We start from the raw sequence: 20,512 nt of genomic DNA on the forward strand, positions 1-20,512 counted from the left end.
CCTCTCACCACCCCTGCACCTCTGGCCTGTACGCCAGTTCTGTATACATAAATAAATAAATCTTTTTTAAAAATAGCCTTTGAGGTTTCCTCTATGACCAAGGATTACTTTAGAAGCACATACCACAACAAATGCACTAACCATCTCACAACACGAAGCCTGCTGAATAGAGGGGCTCCCAGAATGCAGTGGGGGCCAGTACTGTGCAGTTATTCCCAAAGCCAGTGGTTCTCCTCACAATAGGAGTAAGACACTGAGCAAAAACTGACTTCCAGTGGCTTGCCCTTCTGAATAGCAGGCAGGGCTCCAGAACCTCCTGGGAAGAGAACACATCTCTCTCCACCTCTCCCTCCATACAAACCAATTTTCTTTAAAAAGGAAAGTCAGGGAACTGACAAGAACCTAATAAACCTTTCTGAAAACAGTGTATTTCTGTGTGAACAATACAGAATGCATGCATTAATTTTGCATGCATTAATTCTGTAGGAAAATGAATAAATGTAATAAACTAAATTAATATAGATTTATAGTATGATTCCATTGTATTAGGAGAATACATTCTATGTATAATTTCAGTTGTTTTAAATTCTTTTGTTGAGGGTTAAGGTCTGGGCTATTCAGCAAGCTTCCATTTTGCAGCACTGCTGGTGTATTGAGACTGTTGTTGGATGGCATGTACTATAAATGTTGGTTGAAATCTACTGGCTAATGTTGAATTTTTCTGGATTATTGCTGATGTCCTTCTGATAGTTACTTATTAACTATTGAGGAGGAGGCATTGAAACCTGCAACTATAATTATAGGATTTCTCTCTTCTCTCTGTTCTATCAGTTTTTACTCCACATTATTTTAGCACTCTGTTGTTTATGCATACATATTTAGGATTGCTGTTTCTTCTTAGTGAATTGATGCTTTTATCATATAATGTCCCTCTCTGTTTCTGGTAATTTCCTTTTTTCAACTTATCATATCAAATAAAGTCTACTTTGTCTGATGATAAAACCATTTCTGCTTTCCTCATTAAAGTTTGCATTACATGATTTTTTCTATCCTTTTACTTTCAGTCTGTCTATATAACTATACTTAACATGGAATTTCTTATGGTATACAATTGTATAGTAATTGGGTCATTTTAAACATTTACTCTGTTAAGTTTTGCCTTTTAATTGGTATTCAAACCACTTACATCATTTAACATACATATTGATATGTTAGAGTTTAAGACTGGTACCTTATTTTTTGTTGACTTTTTCCCACTTTTCTTCAGATCATTTGAATATATTTTAGAGTTTTCATTTTGATGTTCTTTGGGTGAAGAATTTAATGAGTACTGTGTGCATCTTTTATGTAACCATTTTAGTAGTTTCTCATGGTGTTATACATACATAACTTACTATTGTCTACTGTGTTTGTTGTTTTGCTAGTTGAATGAAGTATAGAAATCTTTTGTTTTACAAACACACATGTATATATATATATATATATATATATACATATATATATGTATATATATATATATATATATTTCTTGCATTTTTCTTCATTTGTACATTTTTTTCATCTCAGTTATAATCCCCATGGGACTTCCCACCACTTCACCCATATGCCATCACTGCAGTCCCATGTGCTCTTCCTACCCCAGTTTTTATCTTGTTCCTTTCTCCTCCCCTGTAGAATGTCTCTGGTTTATAGCTTTTAGTTGATGTTCTTTTTTCCCTTATTATAATTACTATATATTTTTTTTCCTGATCCCTTACACTCCTGCTATAAGTGAAACCATGCAGTATTTTTCTTTTTATTTCTGGCTTATTTCATTAAGCATTTTTCCTTCCAGTTCCATCCATGTTGCTACAAAAGGCATGTGTTAATCTTTTTTATTGCTGGGTAATATTCCATAGTGTATATGTACCACATCTTTTTAATCTACTTATCTACTTTTGGGCATTTGGGTTGATTCCATGTCTTTCCTATTGTAAATAAAGCAGCAATAAACATGGGGGGTGCAGTTATCTTTTGAATCAGTGTTTTTGTGTGTTTTGGGACGATACCTAGGAGTGGGATTGCCAGGTCATATGGAAGCTCCATTTTTAGCAATTTGAGAAATCTCCAAATAGTTTTCCATAGTAGTTGTACTAGTTTGCATTCCCACCAGCAGTGCAGGAGATTTCCTATTTCTCCACATCTTCGCCAACATTTGTTGTTGCTAGTTGTTTGAAGATGTGCCATTCTCACTAAGGTGAGGTGGTATCTCACTGTGGTTTTAATTTGCATCTCCCTTATTATAAGTGATGTTGAACATTTTTTCATATGCTTGTTAGCCATCTGCATTTCTTCTTTGGAGAATTGTCTTTTTAGCTCTCCTGCCCATTTTTTGATGGGGTTGTTTATTTTTGTTGAGTTTCATCAGTTCTTTGTTTATCTTTGTGATCAATCTGTTATTGCTAGTTTTGTGTGAGAAAATATTTTCCCAGTCAGTGGGATGTCTGTCTGTTTTTTGTACTGTTTCTTTTGCTGTACAGAAGCTCTTTAACTTGATGTAGTTCTGTCTGTTTATCCTTTCCTTTATAATCATTGTGTTGGGTGCTGTATCTTCAAAGATGTTGCTGAGGTGGATGTCATGTAGTTTTTTGCCCATCTTTGCTTCCAGGTATTTTATGGTTTCTGTTCTTATGTCTAGGTCTTTAATTCACTTCAAGTTGGTTTTTGTGCATGGTGTGAGGTAGTGATCTAGTTTCATTATTTTGCATGTAGCTTCCCAGTTTTCCCAGCACCACTTGCTGAACAAACTTTCTTTGTTCCATTGTATTTTCTTTGCTCCTTTGTCAAAGATTAGTTTTCCATAAACCTGTGAGTTTATAGCTGGATTTTCTATTTGAATGTACTGGTCTGTGTGTCCATTCTTGTTCCAGTACCATGCAGTTTTGATTATTATGGCTTTGTAGTATAGCTTGAAGTTTGGGATTATGATACCTCCATTCTCTTTCTTTTTAGTCATGAAAGTTTTGACTATTCGAGGTCTTTTGTGGTTCCTTATGAGTCTCATCAACATTTGTTCTATTTCTTTGAAGAATGTCATTGAGACTTTTATTGGGATGGCATTAAATCTGTATATTGCTTTTGGTAGAATGGCCATTTTGATGATGTTAATTCTTCTAATCCATGAGCAGGGGATGTCTTTCCATTTCATGGTGTCTTTTTATATTTCTTTTAACAGTGTTTTGTAGTTTTCTTTGTATAGGTCTTTTACCTCTTTTGTTAGGTTGACTCCCAGGTATTTGATTCTTTTTGTTTTAATTGAAAAGGACTTTTTTTTTTATTTCTGCTTCTTCTGATTGGTTGTTTGTGTATAGGAAGACCTTTGATTTTTGTGTGGTGCTTTTATAACCTGCCTCCTTACTAAACTGTCAACCATTATTTCTTTAAGTAATCTTTCTGTCTCTTCCTCTTTCTTCCTTTAAGACTCCATGTCACAAATACATTACCTTTTTTATAGCCCCAAAGATAACCAAAGCTTACGTTATTTTTTCTCTGTTCTTCAGTTAATGTCTATTACATTATCCACCTTACAATTCTCTCTTTCTCTTTAGTCTGTCAGTGCATTTTTAAATTTCTATTATTGTATATTTTAGTTCTATCATTTCCATTTGGCCCAAATTTACATTTTCTATTTACATTTGCTAAGTCTTTCTATTTTTTTATTTATTTCAATCATTACTTGTTGAAACATTTTTGATAGGTACTTTAATGTCTTTGTCAGTTAATTCTAGTTCCTCTGTCATCTCAGTTTTGGCATCTGTTAATTATCTTTGTATTTACAGGAGATACTTCTGGTGCTTGGCATGGTGAGTGGGTTTCTATTGAATTTGAGACAGTTTTGTGTCATGTTAAGAGACCCTGGGTCTTAATTAAAACCTTCTTATTGTACTTATGTGGCAAGAGAAAAGGTGCCACCTTATTATTACCAGGTGGAGATAGATGTCCATGTTCCCACTCAATCTTCTTTGAGACCCCATGGAAGCTCCTTTTCATTAATTGTTGAATAATGAAAATCTATTTCTCCAAGTTGTCTTCATTAACACCACCAGAGGTGAGGAGGCAATTTACCAGCTATTGATGAGAAAGGCTCCTTAATATACCTGGATGGTGCAATGAATGTAGGTGTCTAGGCTTTCTTTTCAGTCTTTTCTGGCCAAAACTATTTTCTGTGCTATTTGGCTGGAATAGTATTGTCAAAACATTTTCTTCATGTTAAACTTCTACCACACACCCCCACCCCTAACACTTTACCTAACAGACACAGGCTTTTGTTGGGGCTATTTTCACCTGTGTTTATGGTATTTCTGGACTTCTGGACTCTTTAGTTCTTTGCTCAGATAATGAGGCAAAGGAAAACCCAGGAACTTATCACTGTGCCATTTCTTTAGTCCCAAGGTCCCTGCTGGTCTGTCTGTCTTTTCTTTCCAGTTTCCAGAGTCGTCTTCTGTTTGTGTTGTACATAATATCCAACAGTTTTTAGCTGTGCTTATTAGGAAGAATAGGGGAAAACATGTCTATTCCATGTAGAATAGAAATATATCAATAAAAACAGACCAGTTTTTAAAAATGCTCTTAGGTTGTCTAATGTACAGTTAGGGCTGAGAACCATAAGACCATGAAATAGACAATGACTTGGACAGATCATACCAGTTTTATGCAGTCTTTGAGAACACCTTTCATAAAGGTGACCATTGCCCCCCTAAAAGGACATGAAACTGTCCCTTTGATTCCACGTAATACAGGATTACCCAGGTAACCTATATTGAATGTTTTTGGGCCTCTTAAAAGTGGTCTGGAGAAGAGTACACTAATAGTTGATGTGCCTGTTACTTTCTACATGTAAGAGATTACTATGAAGATTAGGTACATGAAGAGGCTTCATATGTGTCTGACAAAGTCCTGCATTTGATGTGTGTATTTCTGCATCTATTTTATTTTATCATCATTTTCAAAAATAATCTTTAATGTTGCTGAGTTTCTGCAGATTGCTGGTTGTGATATCCAACCATGGCCCTTTGTTTCCACAGGTCTCAGTCCTACGGAGCTGCCATTTGATTGTCTAGAGAAGACTAGCCGGATGCTGAGCTCCACATACAATTCTGAAAAGGCCATAGTGAAAACATGGCGCCATCTTGCTGAGAGCTTCGGGTTGAAGAGGGATGAGATCGGGGGCATGACAGACGGCATGCAACTCTTTGACCGCATTAGCACAGCTGGGTACAGCATTCCAGAACTGCTCACCAGACTGGTGCAGATAGAGCGGCTGGACGCTGTGGAGTCCTTGTGTGCGGACATATTGGAGTGGGCTGGGGCTGTGCCACCAGCCTCCCAACCAGCCACTGCATCTTGAGGAGTGTACTGGTGAATTCTTCTCCTGGGACACACCAAGAACCATCTGACAGCAGCCTGCTGCTGTGACTCAGCCAACAGACAAAAGCCTTTCCTGCTATGTCACCAGGGTACCTTAGCTGTTCCAGGGACTAAGAGGAAATAGGCCTGTTTTCTGATCTAGTCAAAGATAACAGATTAAAGCTGGGATACTCTCAGTTACCCACTTTACCTCACTAGGCAGAATGAATATTTATTCAAAGCCAGTCAGCCACAAACTCATTGAAGAGGTTCATGGATTCTTACATGAACCAGGATGTGGAAAAGAGGGAAATGAAGACTCTTACCCTATCTTAAAAGAGTTTGCTAGTCAGTGAGGGACAGAAGACATGTCTTTATTGATATGCCTCAAGCTATCTGAAGAAAGGCTAAGAAAATGTAATGAATATTCTAAGAGAGGAAGGTGGCTTCCCACTGTGGTGATGAAGAAGAAAATCCTCATGAAGAGAGCGGTTCAGTGAAATGGCTACAAAAGGCAGGCATCTCACCCACATATTGTTTCAAGTTTGGCACAAGTCTGTTAATAGCATTCATGACTTCTTAGGATAATGTGCTTATTCTTGTGGTTACTGTATCCCTACAGCCTTCAGTCACTGATAGAAGGGCTCCTTCTATGGCTTACTCTGTCAACAGATATGCAAGTTGTATGTGTGTCTTATCAAGGAGGGTTTGTGGTAGGCAACCTCCTTTAAGTCTTAGACTTGGAAACCCAGCAGTCTTATATTACACATGAATTGCCCACCAATCTCATCTTTGGTCAGATTTGACACTTTTAGGAGAAGTGATACCCAAGGCCACAAGCAACGATCATTGTCTGTCAAGGTGTTTTTGTTTCAAATTGAATTGAGTGTTCAACTCTACTTAGAAATGGAAATGATGACTAGATTTTTAGAATGCCTGAGATGTAGGTAGGCATGAGCCTCAGGGTATGGGACTATCACTGCATCTTCTGAGCCAGTTGGTGCACATGGACCCTGCAGAGCTGAGAATTGAGTTTGGGATTCTGGGACCCTGTTCTCACTGTGCCTACTTGGGCCATTTTCTTCTCTTTCCCTAGGACTCAGTTTCTCTTCTGCAAATGAGAGATGATCCTGTGATTCTAATCAGGAAAAGTAAAATTCAGGTGAATTAAAGAGGGTGCTATGGGAAATGCCAGGTCTTTTAGATTCTCCATCGAACAGAAAATGATGTGAGATATCATGTAAACTGGCAATAAAAACAGAAAAATTCAGATTTGGGAGGTTTTCATTGTAACTGCAATAATGTGGCATACATTTAGAGATAAAGTTATTTAATGAACTGGCATTGTTCTTGGCAAACCATACCTGCAGTTGTTAGAGCTCGGAAGCCAGGGCAGGGCTCAAGGTGGGAGGCTAATTGAGAGTTCATGCTGTGCTCCCTAATGACAGGTCTATTTGTGGTTGTGACTGAATTAAAACTAGCCTCTGACTTACAAAGTGATACCTTTAAAATTGCATGACTGAGCAAATGCTCTGGGGGAAGGAAATCAATAATATGTTTAAAGCCAACAAGCAATTTCCCACCAATGAATGTAGAATATACTGTGATAGGATCACAATAGGTCCTGAATATTTAATATCATCACTTATTTTGTCTTTTTGCTGCTGTTTTTCAGAACTTTCTTGGTATATTCTGCAAGCTAAGTCCTCCAAGATAAACCTTAATTATCCTTTAATTTCTTTTTAAGATGCTATTCTGCCCCTTTCCCCTGCATTGCAATAATGATGATGAGAGTCTCGCCTTTATTAGGCTGCACATGTCACATGTGATGCAAATGAGTTCCAGGACAGCAGCTTCAGCTTCCTTAGAGCTTTTCAGCAAAGAAGCAGAGGGGACACTTCTAGGGGCTTCATTTCACACTATTGGAAATCTGGAGCCAACCCAGCCAACTTTGCACTAGGCTTCATTACTCTCTACCTGCTGTGTTTAGGGAGATAGTCCTTACTGAGTTACACATCCCTTTGTCTTTTACTAATTTTTTAAAAATTATTTATTTATTTTTTGTCATTTACTTATTTGGAAACCCCAGGAAGCATTATTCTGATGAGATTTAACCAACATTATGGAATTTAATCAATGAGATCTAAAGATTATCACTGACCCAAAGCTAGAACCACCCTCCCTGTTTGTCATTTTGTTATACTTAAACACATTTTGAAAACACCTGGGCTAGAGCTGTGAACCCCCCTCCCCACTCACCCAATGAAATCCTAATTGTCAATACTTTTGTCTAATTCTGTATATATAACTTATTATATTTTGCAATTTCAATAAACAAATGAAAAGGACATCTACAAACTACTACAATGTAAGCTCTTGTATGTGTTCACAGGGGTGGGGTAGGATAGGTTGGGAAGATAAGTGAATGAGAATGGTTTGATTGCTTTTTTCTTAGTTAGTACATTTTGTAGTAACTAATGTGATGAAGTATAGATTAGGACCAGCCAGATAAAAATTGCTTAAAATGTTAACTACTCAGCAGAAACAAACATTACAAGCAGCACAAAATTCAGTGACTTACAACATTTTATAGCTAAGGGTTAGGATTGTCAAATGGTCTAGATTGGGCTCTGTTGGCCTCAGCTAAGGCCTCTCTCTACTGGGATACTTTACCTAGGGTAGCTCTTCCTCATTGCCTGTCTAGGTATTGTGTAAGGACCTCAGGCCAGCTGGTTCGATGTTGATTAAGGCAAATGGAAAAAGAACCGTGGAGCCTGAGTACATGGGACATGCCTTTAATGCTGAAGGAAGGGACTGAATGCACAGGCAGATCAGCAGGCAGGCGGCAGGCTGCAACCTAATTTTAGGCAACAAATTTTTGGCAATTCTTCCAGTGCCCATGATCTCTGGTTTCTCTCCCCAAATATCCATATGTGTAGGTATGTGTGCCCCATGATCATGCTCTTAAGCACTGTCTTACAATAACACAGTATCATACATGGGTAATGAACCTGGGATAAAAACAAAACTGCAGGTGGTGGCTGCAGAGCCTGGCAGTGGGAGGTAAAAAGAGCCATGTTCCTTAGACCAGGCATGCCTCATCTTGGTAGTGACAAAAGTAGGCAGAAACAGAAAATTTCCTCAGGCCTCTTTCAGAACCAGCACACCATCCCTTCCAGCTCATTCTATTAGTCAAAGAAGTCCCATAGTCAACCCAGAGTGAAGATCAGGCAGATAGAACCTCACCCAATCTGTAGAAGGAGCTGCATTGAGAAAGGCAAAAAATATATATAAGGCAGAAAATGCAAACATCTACAAGTATATTAACTTCCTGTGACTGCTATAACAAAATTTCATATACCTAGTGGTTTGAAGTAACACAAATTTATGATCTTACAATTCCAAATGTCAGAAATCCTAAAATCAAAGTCCAAAGGTTTCAGCAGGTTTGTGTTACTTGTGAAACCCTGACAAGAGAATCTGTTTCCTTGCCTCTTCTCAGTTCTAGTCTGCTTGCTTTCTTGGCTCCTTCTGTCTCTCTGCTAGCAGAGTCTATTTTAAGGTGTAGATAAAATAGGAAATGAGCACCATCTGCTCCCTGCTAGGGACTATGAGAGAAAGGAGATGAGCTGGCTGAAGGTGTCAGTGACAAGGCTTCAGAGAAGGTTGCCATCCCTCTGATAGGCATCCAAGCTCTTCCACATCTTTCTTGGGAGCCTTGGGGAGTGTGGCAGTCACATGAGCCCACTAATTTGAATCAGGAGACATATTCAGGACTTTGTTCAGACTTCTTTTTTTTTTTTTTTAAAGATTTATTTATTTATTTGTACAGAACTGGGGTACAGGCCAGAGACGCGGAGGATGAGAGGATTCACCAGAGACAGAGCAGGGAGCAGAACAGGCAGATCGACAAAGTACACTGCTGAGGGGAGCAGCGGGCGGGCCAGGAGAGGTCTGCCGTGCCATGTGGTCACCTCCGGGGCAGGCGGGGATTGAACTCATGTGGAAGTGGCTTAAGCTTCTCAGTGCTGTGCCCCAATCCACTGTGCCACCAGGGAGGGCCTGTTCAGACTTCTTAAAAAATTTCTAGTTTACTTCAGCATGAGGACATCTTTAGAAGTTAAACTGATTTATTGCTTTGTGTAGAACCAACATTTACATTGGATTTTTTTGTTGTTGTTTTACTCAATGTGTTGTGGCTCTTCAAATGCATCTTGCCTTTTGTTGTTAGAGCTAATGTCAAGCTCTATTTTCCCATGTGTGTTGCAGATGTGGAACTACTGCAAACATTGCTTGTATCAAAAAGCTACCTTGGAGGTTTGGAAGAGTCTTACCTACATGTCTGGTGCCATACCTTGTAAGGAGTTGATGTTTTCTAGGTACTTCATCTTAAAAAATCAGTAGAAAGATAAGCAAAAGGTGAAAATGAAAAGAAAAGGTTGTAAATGGTTTTCTTGAGAGTAAACTTTGTCCCCTTGTGGCTCCAGTTCAACAAGATTATTCATAGTCTTTTCTTATGTCTCCAGTGCTGATCAGCATCACTTACACAGAATAACTGCTTCTCTTAGAGAAAATGTATCTATTCTGCCTGCTAGTACTCTGTTAAATAGAGTTTAAATAATTTCTCTCTGCTTCAGTTTTCTTGCCCCAAATTGGTTATAATAGTATATTTTTCTTAGAATTATTATAAAGGCCATCTCTATTAGCTCAACAGGTTAAAGCACAGCACTGCCAGCTAGCCACAGCCACTTCACTGCGAGTTCAATCCCTAGCCCCGGAGGTGATCCACATGACACAGCAGACCTCTCCTGTCTCACCTGCCTCTCCCCTCAGCAGTGTACTTCATCAATCTGTCTATTATCCTCCCCTCTCTGTCTCGGGTCAATCTTCTCACCGCCCATGCACCTCTGGCCTATACCTCAGTTCTGTATGGATAAATAGATAAATCTTAAAAAAAAAAAGTATTATTATGAGAAATAAATTAATAAACAAAATATTCCATGTGCATATAGTAAGTTTCAATAAATGTTAGTTCTCATAACATTATTGTCTAATTTCAAAGAGTATAGGAATTGATAAGTTAGCTGCAAAAAGTTTTCTAACTGGAATTCCAGTAGGAAAGTTGATGATAATTGCTAAGAAAAGTATCAGTGTAGGAAAGAAAAGAGCAAGTCAGTCTAACCCAAGAAATGCAACTGACCACAAGCTGTCCACCCTGAGCCTATGAACATGGAAGAGCCCAATGTCCCTGCCCTGCAGTGACTGTGCAGGATGAGAGGAGAGAAATCAGTACCTTAGTTCACTGAATGAACATGTGTGGTCTCAGAGTTGCTCTGTCCTGCAGTCTGGCTTCAGCCCTGGATGAACTGGTTTTAAAAATGATCTGCCTGAACATCACAGATAACTAATTGTAAATGATGTTGATGTCTAAGAACAAAGCAAACATCTGTCAACTTATCTTCAATTCAAAATTTAACATGCAATACAGATAAAAGAGAGTATTTCAAAACTACAATACATCAAACACAAACACTGCATTATATCTTTGAGTTCAAGTAAAAGATGCCTGAAGGCCTTTATTTGGTAAACACTTCAGTAAACACTCCATAAACACTTTAAAAAAAACCTGTTTACCTCTGTTGTTCTGCTCTCTTTTGAATCACAGAGATTATTTTTAGCAATATGGCCTGGTCTCTGAGGATATGAAGCCAACCTACTGTCCCTAGCACAGGTTTTAGCTTCACCCATCCTATTCTAAAACAACTGCTCCAGAGCTCCCTCTTCAGAAAATTATCCAAAGTCCATTTGATGTTAGAGCTTTTAAAATGTAACCCCTCTCAAGTTCTGTGGGGGCTTGGACCCAATTACAAGGATGTGACCTCTGTGAGAATTGAGCATGCAGTGAGTATTCTTTAATTCCATCAACAACTCATGGTTCTTAATGTCAAATAAAAGAGGAAAGGAATGGTTACATGAGCATACATTCATACATACACAATAGGAAAAGCAGTTCATTGGAAAAGGGTGATTCCAATGGACCCTGTTTGTCAAATGTAATATGAAGTCACAGAAAACTTAAAAGTTGATGATACCCAAAGGGGAGAGCACATATTCAGGGGAATAGGGTTACTTGCTTCAACTCACCATCTAAAATTGCAATAACATGAAGGTTTTTTTTTAGTTTTATCTGGTAATTAGCTAATGTTACCACTCCTTCTTTATGCTGAACCAGGAAAAATCAACTACTAGAAAGGAATTTCCCAGTCTTCACCACATTACGTGCTATGGTTATCACTGCAATTCTTCCTTTATATGACCTAGGTCTCGGGACTGGAGGCCAAACTGCTGCTCCTTGACAGCTGTTAGCCACCTCCACCCTGTTCCAACACGCTGGTACTGACCATTCAGCAAGATTATCTCTCCTTCTAGGAAGCTCTTAATCCAAATTAAAAATCTTTGTTTGTCTAACTTATTCCAAGGTTCTGACCCTCCCTTTTAGAGTACCATTTTAAAGCCTGTGTATCTACAACTAATCCAAACTAAACTTACTTAATTCTCACTAAATCTTTCCTTATAAATTCAAGCTCCCAGATACATAAGTGGATTCACGATTTAGCTTAAACACATCCTGGTGGGGATGAGTTTTCCAAATAGCTCATCTACCAAGCACCAGACTTGGCAAAAATACCTCTCAATAACTTCATCATCCTAGGCTAGAAGATGGGAAGCATCAGAGCCATTGCTACTAATGCACAGTATCTCATCTGAGTTGGATACCAGCCTGGGGTGGGCCAACAGGAGCATACAGCAACCCCTGACAAAGCCAGGCAACTGTGGGACCACCACCAAAAACAAGAGTATGCATCCCCCAACCACAACAGAAACTAGGAATCCCACTATCCCCTCATACAACAGTGGAAATACAGAGGGAGGGAGTCACCAGATATGGTACTCATCACCCTTGTAAAGTATTGTCGCATTACAGCCAGATCAGGTCTGACTACCAGTCCCCAGAATCACAGAAGGAGCACCTAGAAGAAATACCAGCCAATACCAGCAACACAGTGTCTCAATGCATAGAACTCATTAGAAAACAAGTAACAGGGTGAAGGAAAAATACAAAATACTCAAGCAAGCCCACAGGGGAAAAACACAGCACAAAAATATCACTCACCAGAACTCAACAATGACCTGGAAGAACTTCTCTTCCTGTCAGATAGAGAATTTAGAACCATCATGATTAACAAACATAAAGAAGATGAAAAGGAAAAAAAAAAACATGAGACAAATAATCAATGAACGGAAGGGCAAAAATGAGAACTTAACAAGGGAAATAAAAGGAATGCAGATGATTATAAGCTTACTGGAGGAAATAAAGAATTTTGGGGAAAAGCAATGAAAACAGAATTAATGAAATGGAAGAACAAAGCAGTACTTTAGAAGACACAGAAATAAAAATAATCAAACCAGAAAAAGAAAGAGAAATAAAAAGGAAAAAAAATGATAAACACTTTGAGAGTTACCTGACATCATGATGAAAGGAAATATAAGAGTTCTAGGTCTCTCAGAAGGTAAGGAAAAAGACCAAAAGTTTGAGAAAATAGTCACAGAGGAAACTGAAGATAACATCCCAAGTATAAAGAAGAAAGAGAAGAACACCAAACTTCCACAATAAAAGGAGAATAAATTTAGACACATAATAGTAAAATTTCCAAGAATCCAAGACAAGGAAAAAATAATAAAGTTGACAAGAGGGAAGAAACAAATGACCTAAAAGGAAAACCAACCAGCCTAACATCAGATTTCTCAAGAAGAGAGTGAAGGGACATATTCAACAAACTCTAAGATATCAAATGCCAGCCAAGAGTACTTTATCCTGCAAAGTTCTACTCCTCTATGAAGAAAAAATAAGGGCATTCTCAAACAGAAACTTCATAATTTTGTTACACCTAAACCCCTACTCCAAAAAAGTCTACAAGAAGCCCTTAAGCCAAAGCCAACAGAGGGATGAACAAGACCAGCTCAAAACAAAGAACAAAATCACAAAAAGACAAACAAAATGGCAAATAGAGATGTGAATGTATCAATAATAATACTAAATGTAAATGGTTTAAACTCATCAATAAAAAGACACAGAGTTGCAGCCTGGATTAAAAACAGAATCCAATCTGTTGCTGTCTCCAGAAAACACATTAACCATGAGAGGTAAAAATAGATTGAAAGTAAATGGAAAACGAGTGTCAGGATGGCCAAGTGGTCTAAGGCACCAGACTCAAGGAGAAAGTAAATGGAAAACAATCCTACAAGCAAATGAACAAAAAAAAAAAAAAAGGCAGGAACAGCTATACTTACATCAGATAAATAAACTTCAAACCAAAGAAGGTTAAAAGAGACATAAAGCCACTACATTATGATTAAGGAGGCAATATAGCATGAAGACATAACACTCATTAACATATACTTACCAAATGAAGGAGCACCAAAATATATCAGGAAATTATTATCACTTATGAACATATATTAGAAAAAACACATATGTAGTAGGAGATTACAACACATTGCTCTCAACAAGCAAGGAAACTAAGGATCTAAACAAGAACATAGACACATAGTCCTTACAGACATCTAGAGAACATTGCATCCAAAAAATCTGAGTACACATTTTTCTCAAATCCACATGGATCATTCTCAAAGATAGATCACATACTGAGACACAACACAAATATCAATAGATATACTAAGATTGAAATGATACCAACTATCTTCTCTGACAATGGAGAAATCAAATTAGAAACAAACCATGAGAAGAAGGCAAGAAACCCTCCTACCTCATGGAGATTGAAATCCACACTATTGGAGGATCATTTGGCCAATGAGGAAATCAAAGAAGAATTAAGCAATACTTTGAAAAGAATGATAATAAGTACACAACTCTCCAAAACTTATGGAACACATTAAAAGCAGTTATAAGAGAAAAACATATAGCAATACAGGCCCCCATAATGAAACAAGAAACTTCGCCAACCTGCCTGTTCTGCTCCCCACTCTGTCCCTGGTGAATCCTCTCACCCTCCACATCTCTGGCCTGTACCCCAGTTCTGTATGAATAAATAAATAAATCTTTAAAAAAAATGGGCAGAAGAGCTACAAAGACACTGTTCTAAAGAAGAAATGCAAATGACCAATAGGCATATGAAAATATATTCAATATCACATGAAATAAAGGAAATGCAAATCAAAACCACAATGAGAGTCCACCTAACACCAGTGAGAATGGCACATACTAAAGAAACTAGCAACAAGAAATATTGGTGAGGAAGTAGAGAAAAGGGAACTCTCCTACACTGCTGGTGGAAATGTAAACTGGTCCAACCACTATGGAAAGCTGTATGAGGTTCCTCAGTCTACTACAAATGGAGCTATTATATGACCCAGCAATTCCACTCCTAGGGATAGATCCAAAGGACACAAAATCTTTAATACGAAAGAATACTTGCATCCCTATGTTTATTGCAGCACTATTTATAATAGGTAAGATGTGGAATCAATACAAATGCCCCAAAATAGATGACTGGATCAAGAAGATGTGGTATATATACAATGGAATACTATTCAGCAATCAAAAAGAAAAAATCATGCCATTCACAGCAACATGGATGGAGCCGAAAAGGATTATGCTCAGTGAAATAAGTCAGAAGGAAAGAAAATAATACCAGATAGTTTCACCAATAGGAGGAATATAGAGGATTAAGGAATAAACAAAAAATAAACAGACAACTATAAATTACAGACATTTTCCAGGGGAGGGAGAAGGAAAGGCATCAGAATGAGATTGGGAATAGCAATAGCCTATGGAGCTGGTGCATGGATGAATTGTTGGTGGGAATTTCATTGGGGCTACATCTGAGAAAAGAAAGCAAACATTATTTAAAAATGAACAATGATGTAAAATATATATGAATAAATAAATTATATATTTTAAAAAGCATTGGAGCCATAGTGAAAAAGGATAATAGATTCTTTTTTTTTTTTAAGATTTATTTATTTGTGCATACAGAACTGGGGTACAGGCCAGAGGTTCAGGGGTGGTGAGAGGATTCGCCATAGACAGAGTGGGGAGCAGAACAGGCAGATCAACGAAGTACACTGCTGAGGGGAGCAGTGGGCGGGTCAGGAGAGGTTTGTCGCGCCATGTGGTCACCTCTGGGGCAGGCGGGAATTGAACTCATGTGGAAGTGGCTTTAGCTTCTCAGTGCTGTGCTTTAACCTGCTGCGCCTCCAGGGAGGGCCAGTAATAGATTCTTAGAGCTCATATAAGAAAATATTTAATACACTAACACTAGAGATAAAGGTGACTTCCTATATTCTTAAATCTAAACATTATTAATATGATTTTGTCACTGAAGTCCAAATGAGAATTTTAGTCCAGATTAGGGAAAAAAATAGGTGAAATGGATGTGTACCTTTTGTGGATGGTGGCAAGTTGCCTGCCCATACCAGTTTCTGGATATAGGAAAGCTGCTCAGCCAGGAAGGCCATGGGAAGGAAGGGGACAGGAGATCACAGACTGTGAGAAGGAAGGTAGAAAAAGTATTTAGTTGCCTTATACATGGAAAGGAAAAAGTCAGTGTGAGTTTTAGAGCAAAACAACTATCTTATAGCAAAATACAAATTGCTGTTGAAAGACTAATGACACATTAACTAACACTGGTTCAGGCATTCCTCTATCTACAGGCTCACAGGACTGAACATCACCAAGGGAGAAGCAGTACACCATCAATGTTGTGCTGGCTTCCCTGTGCTTCAGTCGATATATCTGTCAGAGGCCCCAGGACACAAGTCAAGGCCAGGTAAGAAGAGTTTTATGAAAGGTCAGTCACCAATATGTAAAGAGGGTGTCGAGCCACAAATGCATTTCCAGGCTGCTTATTACCACTTTAAGATGCAAAGAAGTAGAGCAGGGGTCAGTTTCCAGAACTCTGATGGTGAGATGTGTAAAAAAGGAGGCCACTTATGTGAGCAGTGGCCACTCGCTAAGGGATGTAACCAGTGAAGTTGTGCTACAAGGATAACTGTGGAAGTAAATAGTCCATCCCAACTCTCCCTTGCTCTGACCTGCTACTAAGTCTCTTTCTGCTGAGGAAGTCCAGTCAGGTCTAAAGGTAGGTTGGTAGCAGGGCTTATGATTCAAAGGGAGATGACCATCATGACACAGCAAGCCAAAGGGAAGGAATAGATAAGCTTCTTGCACAAATTTCTTTGTTATATTCCTGATGTAGATCAGTTGACTGTGAACCTATTTCTGAAGTTCAGAATAAACAAACCTGGCATTCTAGGCATGCTTCTCTGTACTGGGATTGTTACTGGCTAGCCACCTATAGCAGAAGGTGGGCTTTACTATAGAAATTGAGGTTTATTCTCCTATGTTCAATGCAGCATTGTTGTCAATAGCCAAGAGTTGGAGTCAACTGAAATGTCAATAAATAAATAGATAAAGAAGATGTGGTATATATATACAATGGAATACTACTCAGCTATGAAAGAAGCTTCTCCCTTCTTTCCGTCTCCATCTTTCTTTTCCCAAGTAACAGGCAGCCTGGGGGAGGCAAAGTAGCACCAGACCAGCAAGGATTTAGGCTCCCACTCCTTTTATTTCTACTGAATTAACATTAGTTTATAACATTATAAAATGTTCAGGTGTACAGTTTTTTAAGTCAACAGCTGTATATATTACATTATGTCCACCACCCACAACCTGGGTTCCGTCCATTGCCATTTTACCTGATTTACCAACTCCACATTTCCATCCATGCTTTGTAACCACAATTTTGCCCTTATGCTCTGTAAATTTTTGTTTTAATTTGTTCATTTTTTCTTATTTTTCATATGAGTGAAATCATCTAGTGTTTATCTCTTTCAATCTTACTCATTTTATTTAAAACACTGCCCTCTAGTTCCATTGTTGCAAAATGGTGCAATTTCATCTTTTTTTTTTTTTCATAGCTGATTTAGTATTCCATTGTGTATATTTACCATATCTTCATTATTTATTTATATGTTGACAGGTATTTCAATTGAGTCTGCAACTCTTGGCTATTGTCAACAATGCTGTAATGAACATGGGAGTGCTTTTAGTGGAATAGTGGGATCATGTGGTTATTTATATTTTTAACTCTTGATAAATATCTATATCATTTTCCATAAACTCTCATTATCTTCATGTATAAAGTGTAGCAGCCATGATCTAGGCAGGGCAGGCAGCCACTCTTAGTATTGCTACTGGAAGCCTCACCAGCCAACTTCCACATCATTTCGTACCAGAGTTGCTGAAGACCAGCTTCAGCTGAGGTAGTGAGGGCCTCCCTTAGGAAAGGACAGCATCAGTGAAGGAAAGAGAGAGAGAGAAAAAAAGGAGAAAAGATGAGGTACAAAAATGAAGAGATGCAGACACCTGTTTAGGGTGAAAGCATCTTCTGCCAATTGTCCCAACAGGTCTTTATACATTACAAGCAAGTGGTGGGATTACATCAGTGAATGCATAAAACAGAAAGCTTAACAATCATCACATTTTTCTTAACAACAGCTCGTGACTTTTTTATCTCTTATTGAGACTGTAATATTAATCATACATTAATAAAAAGTACAACTGATACACAGGATGTTCCTATAGTAATCAGTCATTAATAAAATATTCCTATAGTGATCAGTTATCAAACAAAATAGCCCTATGGTGATTAGTTAATAATATACAAAATGTTTCTATGGTGATCAGTTGGCTATTACAACTTAAGCAATCATTTTGTTAATATCTCAATGAACATACATCTTAAAGGTACAGAATCTGATGTTAAGGAATTAGGAGTCAGAAAAACACTAACGCCGAGTGCACTGACATTTCCCTGCCCCTAAGGATAAAAACCCTTTTTTGATCTATAAAAGGAGCTTCTATTAATCACTCTTTCTGCAATTGTTCTGTCACCCTAGTCTCTATATAGCTAACATAAGAATTAGGGGGAAATTTCTTTCTTTATGGTCGCTAATTATTATCCTATTAATCTTATCTAAAAAAACTTTTCTATGTGGAAAGAGATGGTGGTGAAAGTTAAAGGAAAGAGTAGGAAAACTTATTATTTATAATTCTATTGCTTAAAACAAAACTATGTTACTTAAAACTATAGGTCTTTTTGTGCCCTCCCTGGTGCACAGTGTGTTAAAGTGCAGCACTAAGAAGCTAAAGCCATTTCATCGTGAGTTCAATCCCCACCCTAGAGGTGATCCACATGGTGCGGTCCACACCAGCCTGCTGCTCCTCTCAGCAGTGTACTTGGTCAGTTTGCCTGTTATGCTCCCACTCTGTCTCTGGTGAATCCTCTCACCATCCCTGAGCTTCTGGCCTATACCCCAGTTCTATATGCATAAATAAATTTAAAAAAACTATAGATCTTTTATTGGGGACTGAGCAGGAAATTATTACAGCCTTTGGTTCCAAGGATTCTTGGACCATGACATGTCTCTCATTATTGTGGGACCTAGATTTGTGCCAGCCCTCTCAAGCAGAGGAATATTAATTATTTTATAATGTACTATGCCAGTCTGTGTGCAATGCTATTGTTATGAAGCCAATCTATCCAATCAAGTAATTACTGATTTTATATTGAATGTATATTTGGACAATTGCTATGCTTCTTGGAGATGGTCAAAAATAAACCATACTTCTTTGGAAATGGCCATAAACAAAACAAAACAAAAAACCTTGCCATACAATGTGGGTAGTGTGGCCCTCACCACAGAGTAACTCACAGAGACATCTTAACAGCAAATTAAGCTAGGAAGTTGGACATCTTGACACAGTATATCACTTGCTGTCAACAAATGCAGAATTTTCTGAGGGAGATAGAAGGGGATATGAATTTAGGCAAATGGGTACATTCACTAAAATATCCCTACTCTGATTTGATTACTCATGAGAAATCCATCTCTACTTAACCCTTCAGTTAACAAAACAAGATGGGGTTGGAGGAATTCTATATTGGATATAAACAAATCACCTTCACTCAGAGGATTTACCCCAAGCTAACAGGGTGGCTATCTGCACAAAAAATGCAGTAGTGGTTCAATCTTCTGATTTGTAGAGATCACTTTTAACTATTAAACTGCTAGACAAAACACATCTACATAAAGAAAACTGCTTGAGGACCTATGAGTTTTGTTCTTTTCATTGTAGACAAAGCTCACAATGAGACTGAAAGCCTATTTTTAAAATATATATAATTTTAAAAAATTTGTTTCCAAAACAATAAAAACATCCATCAGTGTGTCATTTCTTCACATGCAACTTCATCTTCAGCACTCACAGAGAGATGAGGTAGGGAAGCTAGAGGTTATCTCATCAGTAAACTACACCAGCTAAATAAAAATTGAACATCTCTGTTTTTTTAATGGCAGTATTTCCATTAGTTCCTAAGGAATAATGTCAGTGTGGCTGTTCTCATTCTATAGACAGGGAAATTCCAAAAATCTCTGTGCAGAGGGAGTGGGAGAAGAGTTGAAACACCTGGCCCTAGAGCCAAGGTTCTTCAGATGAGGAAGTTTGATTTGGCAGCACCAAACCATTCCTGTGCCTGTGCCCAGAGGTGGCAAGCCTGGGCTCAGGCTGCCTGGCTTTTGAAAGGAAAAAAGGCCAAGTGGCCCCTGCTTGCAGATCTCAGTTGTAGTTGCAGCTGAGTTCTTGCCAGGAGAGGTCCTCTGGTCCCTGCTCGCCCAGTGGGGACCTACAAGGACAGCTGTGATGTGTTTATCTTGCTTTTCAGCCAAGAACATTGTCTTGGATGGAACTGGCCTCCACTTTCTCCTTTTTTTTATTAAGTATTATTTTACCACAGGTTCCTAATAAAAGGGGCTTTTAACCACACCACCTGTGCCTGAATTGAGGCCTACTGAATTCACTAACATGAATCAAAATTTGAAGGTCTCTTTTCCTATCATTCTCCTCAGCAGTATTCTTTTCCTCTATTTTGCTTTTATCAAGCTTTAATTAAAAAAAATTAAATATCTTTCACTCATAGCAGGAGTATAATGGACCAGGCGAGAAAATAACAAAAATAATGAACAACCATAGACCAGAGAC

The 20,512-nt window shown here is 38.2% G+C and overlaps 1 protein-coding gene across 1 annotated transcript in view; it reads left to right on the forward strand.

The window, feature by feature from the left end:
• Positions 1-5,386, forward strand: part of EDAR (ectodysplasin A receptor) — a 32,802-nt gene extending 27,416 nt beyond the window's left edge. The window contains exon 11 of the mRNA XM_004691386.1: positions 5,064-5,386. Within this exon, the coding sequence (XP_004691443.1) occupies positions 5,064-5,386 (323 nt within the window). The remainder of the gene's footprint in view (positions 1-5,063) is intronic.
• The last annotated feature ends 15,126 nt before the right edge of the window (positions 5,387-20,512 follow it).

Source organism: Condylura cristata, unplaced genomic scaffold (genome assembly GCF_000260355.1).
Source record: "Condylura cristata isolate star-nosed mole 26May11 unplaced genomic scaffold, ConCri1.0 scaffold00031, whole genome shotgun sequence".
Lineage (NCBI taxonomy): Eukaryota > Metazoa > Chordata > Mammalia > Eulipotyphla > Talpidae > Condylura > Condylura cristata.